Source organism: Prinia subflava, chromosome 2 (assembly GCF_021018805.1).
Source record: "Prinia subflava isolate CZ2003 ecotype Zambia chromosome 2, Cam_Psub_1.2, whole genome shotgun sequence".
Classification (NCBI taxonomy): domain Eukaryota; kingdom Metazoa; phylum Chordata; class Aves; order Passeriformes; family Cisticolidae; genus Prinia; species Prinia subflava.
This window is the reverse complement of record NC_086248.1, coordinates 57,047,832-57,054,667: the sequence shown is the minus strand read 5'-3', so window position 1 is coordinate 57,054,667 and position 6,836 is coordinate 57,047,832. Positions and strand designations below refer to the sequence as shown.

The 6,836-nt window shown below is 42.3% G+C and overlaps 1 protein-coding gene across 1 annotated transcript in view; it reads right to left on the bottom strand.

The window, feature by feature from the left end:
- Positions 1 to 50: 50 nt before the first annotated feature.
- LOC134546855 (plasminogen-like) overlaps positions 51 to 6,836 on the bottom strand; it is a 28,654-nt gene continuing 21,868 nt past the window's right edge. The window contains exons 18-19 of the mRNA XM_063390071.1: positions 6,013 to 6,158; positions 51 to 5,230 (exon numbers count right to left, since the gene is read on the bottom strand). Coding sequence (XP_063246141.1) covers positions 5,069 to 5,230; positions 6,013 to 6,158 — 308 coding nt within the window. The 3' untranslated portion in view covers positions 51 to 5,068. The remainder of the gene's footprint in view (positions 5,231 to 6,012; positions 6,159 to 6,836) is intronic.

Genomic DNA, 6,836 nt, shown 5'->3' with positions numbered 1-6,836 from the left:
GCGACCTTGTATTTATTTCTGTATCTATTTGAGACATTTGTTTATTATGTTGTTAGGATTTACATTTGTGTGGAAAGGATGTAAATGGGAGTGCTTGTTTAAGATTTAGATGACCTTGAGGAGGAGAATATGACTATTTTAACCTGTCCTCCTTTGCTCATGAAGAATCTGGACCAATAGAAGTTATGATGGCTAAAGAAGGAGGGTACTGATCAGGGTGACTCTTTCCCTGGTTGAGAAGGATGGAAATCAGCAGTGTGCATCAGGAGAATGAACCTCTCTCTGATCTGATTGTCATCCTCAGAGACCCTTTTCAACAAAAGCCTTGCTTCCCTCCTTGTTCAAGGGCTTTCTGAAATGTGGAAGCAGTCCTCCACACGTTTCCAGAGCTTTATGTGGGTGTCATACCCTGTACAGGGCATCAGCTCTGCAGGACAGATTGTCCTGCTGCCCATTAGTGCCTTCCCCAGACACAGCTGGGGTTCATGTGACACCCCTCATATCTCCAAGGGAAGATATGCCTGCTCTCCTCTGCTGAATGCTTTTTCAAACACCTCTTTCAAGAGATTGCTGATTTTTTTCCTTTGCAAGTCATGCTCTCTGCCCACCCCTACAAACTGAATTCCTTCACCCTCACCACTGTCAAGATGACCTGCAATTTCTGTCTTCTGTTCATTATCACTATTTGTCATCTTTCTGTCTTGGGGATAATTTTTTTGTGTTGTCGACAGAGATGTCAAGCTCTCTTGGGCAGGGATGAGCCAGGAGCTTTGATTATGGAGGGAAGTAAGTGTTAATTGGTCCTTTAAAGCTGACATGTAACAGAGTAACTCTGGCTCTGCAAGCAGATTCCAGGGACAGACTGCCTTTCCCTTCTCCTGTATAACCTTTGTCAAGAATTATGTCCCGGCCACTGACTGGTGAACAATACACTCCTTGCAGGGAATGACTTGAAAAGATGTGGCATTCAAAAGGTGTCCTGTTACCAACACAGAAATAAAGAAAAGAAAGTCAGTGAGATGTTGCAAAGGACCTTATAAACTCACAAAACCCCATGTTTGGCACAAACAAATATAGGACTGAGTTTGGAAGGTTCATACCACAAATCAGTAGCACTATAGTACAGTCACTGAAGACGAATGACCACTGCTCCAGTCTCACCACCCTAGGAGCACAGCAGGATTTCCTGTGGTGAGGAATATATTGTGCTTTTCAACAATTCCCAACCCTCCCTGCCTTTTCCCAGCTACTGCCCTTATCACCAGCCCTTCTGGAGGAAAAAAGACCTTTAATAATAACCCCAGCCTGATGTTTGCACACTTTAGGCAGTTAGTAATAAAGGCCTGTCTTTCAAGGCTGTTCCTACCTTACTCTGAGGCATAGTAAAGGTCAAAGGTATGCTTAGCAAAAGTCAGTAATGACTTAGAGATACGAAACTAAAGGAACATCTCACAATACATACAACTGATCTAGAAGACACCATAAAAAACTGAGCTACTGCTACAAGGAGAAAACTTCTCCTAGACCAATGCAATCTGTGGATAGCTGAAGACGATAGCCCAAGGCTGGCTGGCAGAGACCAGCCCTGAACTGGAAGCTCTGGGCTTGCACAGGCTGGATGCTGTGTTTCAGTGCAGGGTGGAAAATGCAGACCCTCAGCCTCAAAACCCAGCCAGCCCCTAATGAAAGCACCTTGGAGAACCAGGGTGATCACATGTGATGCTGGATGAGCTGAACCACTGTCTTCCATTTAGCGTTTCTTTGTGATTTTTTTTTTTTTTTTTAATTGGAGTCTTAAGCACTTTGAGAAAGCTTGAGCAAGACTGCAGAGAGGTCTTTTAAAGCCACGACCTCCCAAACATATGTGAATAATTGATACAATGTTACACGAGGCCAGAGTGTATTGAGACTCAGGAAGGTGTATCGAGTTCTGAGGGTGTCCAGCACTTCCCATATTTGGCTGAATAATATTTGCAAGACGACTCATCAGGAGTGCTTTGAAAAACAAAAGGTTTTAATTAATGGTAAAAAACCAAACAATACAAAAACAAAAACCAGAAGCTGTGCTCAGGTGCAGGAAAGCCCCTTACAGCTGGCTAAGGCACTCCAAAAAGCACATGAGCACCTCTGTGCTCCTTCCTAAGTACTTGATGTTTTAGGAGGGCTTTTGGCTTGCTGCCCAATAGAAACCAGCTACATTTCTGAGGAGCAGCTAGAAGGTCCAACAGGTGCTCCTGTCCTGGCCCTGAGCCAATCACGGTGTGAATATCACAGAAGATTCCAGTCCATTTTCCTTTTAAGTTCAGAAGTAAACCAAAACTCATTTCCTTATATAGAATCATTTGCTTGGGTGTGGGAAATGCAATGCCACAAATAATATTTGACAGCTTCTTCAGTTTTTGGACAACTGAATACATTGAGGAATGAGAGATGCAAAGACTTGTTTTCTCCTTTCAGACTGTGCTTTGTTTTGCATAACATTATGTGTTGCTCAAAAGAGAATGTAAATGATAAATTTCGGTAGGTAAAATGGCTTGGGGCAGTGTCAGAAGTTTGAATATAATTATTTCTTAAAAATCTGTTTTGTAAGGACAGAAGAAAAAAACCTATGCATATGTTTTGACTTCTAATCTAGGAGTGCTTAGCAACTTGAGGTGGAGTTTGTATTTGTAATTGCTTCTGTGCTAACTCTTATCCCTAACAGGGATTTTGTAAGTTGAAATATCCTTCCATCTCTGTGAGAGTTTGTGTTGTCCCCTGAAGGTGTAGTGGGTATGTAACGTGGTTTGGTAATGGTGGGATTACACTCCTGTGGGCGAGAGAGGACAGATGAGGTGGTGGTACCAGACGAAGGGCTTCAGCAAGGGAGAACCCCAAGCAGGATGCACGTGGGCATGCAGGCCATAGGACAGGCTGTTTGTTTTAAAAAAAGTTATACTAAATTCATATGTGCCTCAAACTGCTTAATACTTACAGGAAAGTCCTACAAGCTTCTCAGGAGACACAGCAGTGTTCTCCTAAGACACATGCGTTGACACTAAAATGGCTGTTGTGACCCAGCTCACTCAGTGAGAGGCACCTCTTCAAAGAGGGCCTGAACTCTGCCAGCTGTGATTGTCCTGCATGTGTATCCTCCAGAGATGTGACATACACAAGAGACAAAGGGTCACCGTACCATCACCAAAGGCACATGAACAATGTGACCTCAGAAACCCAGCTGTGCTTTTCCTGTTGGCAAAGAGGTTTCTTGGACCAACAAACAGATGAAATTTTGGGTCAAATGCACCACAGCCACCACATGTGCTGGGTTACTTTATCCAGTCTGTCCAAACGGTTACCACAAAATGTGCCAGTTTTTATTGACACTGACAATCTTGCAGAAGGAAAAAATCACAACTGGTACTGTTTTAAGGGTTATGAGGTGGGACTTTTGTGGCCACTCAGGCATATCCAGGCACTTCTAGCCAGTTTGGCAAGGAGAGCAGTGCCAATGGTTTGTCTACAAGCAAGGTATTAACTATGCCTTCAAGAGTTCACATCTGAAGAGCTTAACAAATCAAAGTCCAAGCTGCAACACAGAATTTCTGTTGTCAGGGAGGTGTACAAAACTCTTGGGTGGCTTAATGATCAAAGTGGATATATATGGAAAATATGCAGAAGGGTATTTTGTGTTCAGTGAATCCCTCTGACCAGACAGGTGACTGGTGTGTGCTTTATCAGAGCTGCTCCTGCTCAGGAAGGCAATGCCCTGAGATGATTTCATCTCATAGAATCAGACTCCAGATGTAGAAACTTCAAAAATCACCCTGCCACCTAACTATGCTTAATAGTTCTCATCTCCCTTTAAGGCAATGGGACCAAAAACCAAACCAAAAGTCCTAGGAGGTTTGGATAACACATCCCTTCTGCATGCACAAGCATACAAAAAAGAGAGACTTTTAAAATGACATGCAGCTTGGTTTGTCTGGGAGTGCAGAAAATGGACAAGACAAATCCCACCCTAGGAAGCAGCTGTGTTACATGGAATAGACTCAGCACACCCTGGGGATGCCAGAAGGACCCCATGTGGAGCTGGGGGTCTGCAGAGGCCTGTGGGGAGCTCCCTGGTTTATATGCCAGAGAGGCAGGATGTGAGCAGGAGTTCACAGCCAGAAATTGTTTCACTTTGGCAAGCATGAGTCAAGCTTTCCCTGGGAAGCATTTTGAAAGGGTTAAACTTACACTCCCTATAACCACATGTGTACATAATCTTCTTTTAGAGGAGAAAAATGTATACCTAACAATTATGTAGTCAGATAATGTTATACAAAGAAATGAATGGGTACAATGGAGAACAAAATTTTATAGTATGTAGGTGCTTTGTCACTATTTGTGGTAACTATTGATAGCTATTTTCTTTTCTTTACTAGGGACTAACTTCAGGGTGAGGCTGTTTTTTTATTCACTGTTTTATATCTTTGATGCAACATTTATACTTTTGCTGACAGATGTATTTCCACAATGATAAAAAATACAAAAAACACAAACCAAAAGTGTTTCCTTCATCTTTTTTCCCCCATCCCATGTATTTAATGCTAGAAAATATATGTAATGAAACTTCACAGGCATGTAAGACATGTACTGTGAGATTCTTCTTTGGTTTGCAGCATCAAATTGGTAATAGGTTCAGACAACTCATAGAAAATAAAAAAGTATTCTCATTTCTTCGTATGTTAGAAGCACAACATCTTGAAAATTATGATTTTAAAAGAGAATGTCATTGTAGAGCTGGTAAAAAATTAAAATGCAGGTGTCCTGTCACAATTAAGGTTGGGATTTTCAACATGCATTTCAGAGATGGGTAAGTCTATTGTCAGACATCGTGAACAAACCATAAAACATATAGAAAGAGCGTAACAGACTGTCAGCTGGGCTTCTCGGCAATGACTATTATTTTACAGCAATTTAAAATGGATGATCATATTTATTTTGCTTTCTTATGAATGATTGTAGCTTTAATATTGCACTTGGAATCTTGCATTTCTGACGTGCATGCTGCTTTCCAGGAGAGGGCAGTCCACACCCAGGATCAGTTGCTTTCCATCACACTTTTAATCCAAGGAATATAGTTGGAGACTCGAACATAAACACCAGGTTTCATGGGTTGGGCACAGCCAAGGCCCCAAGAGGTGACTCCATGTTGGACAAATTTATCTTGGTCCCGACAGACTAGAGGTCCTCCGCTGTCCCCCTAAAGAGTGAAAGAACAGGATGATTCCTTCTTGGACAGACACATGTGGCCTTCCCACAGGAGGCACAGAAACAGAGGTACCTCCTACATGTGAAGGACACGGTAGTTATAAGAAAACACTGGAATTCTAGCAAGGCAAGAGCTCTTTATGCATATTGTTGACCACTTTTTTAAAGTCCTCTTCATGTCACCCAGGCATTACATTTATTTTTGAAGTAAGGGGATTTATTGAGAAAGGATCTGATTGCCCTTGTTAACTTAAACTGTGCTTCCTCCCTCAGACTCTTTTCCTAAGGTCTTCATGTGTTCCTCTTGTTACTAGATGATCCAGTGCTACTGTTACTTGGAAATTCACAGCTCCTTTTGCTCTTGTTTTGCCTGTATGGCAGGCTTCACTGCAACCCTCCATACTGCTAAATGAGATGCTCTTAACAGAACTAGATTGGACATTAGAGGTAATCTGGTTGAGGTTAGTGAGGGGGCCTGGGGAAACAATACCAGGCCTTTTGTCATTCTAAGTTGGCTTCCATACACCTGACTTGTGCAGCTGCGTGTTACCATGTGCTCTGGAGTTCAGGCTTATTTGAAAAATTGCCCCACTTCCCAGCAGCAGCCAAGGGAGCAAGGAAGGAGCAGAAAACATGGGCATTTTTCAGCTCAGATACCATGTGGTGTGTGGTAACATCCCGAGGATAATTCTGGGCCTCTGCAGCCCAAAAAGCAATGCCCTATGTGATTTGAATGTGCACACAACCGACTCTGATGCTCACAGACTTCCTTACCTGGCAGGTATCTGTGCCACCATGAATATTCCCAGCACAGAGTTCGTGCTTTTTAACTCTACCGTTCAGAAATTCCGGGCGGTTGCATATTTTATTCTCAATTACAGGAAAGCCAGTTTCCTTTAAGTAGCCAGCACCAGGAGTACCTTTGCAAATAAAAATGAAACCAAAAAAGAATGAATGACAAGGACAATTATCATATTCACAAAACACAAATACCAGGATAAGCAGTAAAATCAGCATAGTGTGCACTGTGCATGCACTTCCCAGGCACAGCATGAAGATACACCAAAATCAGTAAGCATTATCAGTATTATGGTACTTATCACCCTCTACCACCCACCATTGACCTTCCTGTTCTCACAGCACATCCATGTGGATCCAGTACCTGCAGATACTTGTGGGAGTCATTCCCAAGCCATTTTATTTCTCTATATCTGAATTTTCTGTGGAAGAAATTAGGTAGGAAGCAAACAGTTGAAAGTGGCATGATGGGCAAGGAGGCAGAGAAGGTATCAATGCACTTCTCAACCAAGACAAAGTGGGAGGTTTTGAAAATGAGGGTTTTACTGTGTGAGAGGTGAACCAGCCTGGTTGGGAGGAAGAATCACTCAAGAGAATGAGCAAACTCACATTTATATGATTAAGAAACAACCTAAATCTAGAAAAACTTTCCATCCAATTGGGCGAAATTCCACTTTGAGGAAAAGCATATGGACTGAGAGAGAAATGACTCCTTAGCTCTGCTTCTCTTGTAACATCTATTCAGAGGGTTTCATTTTGCATGGCATTGGACAATTTAGGAGAATAAGTGTCAGAGAGAC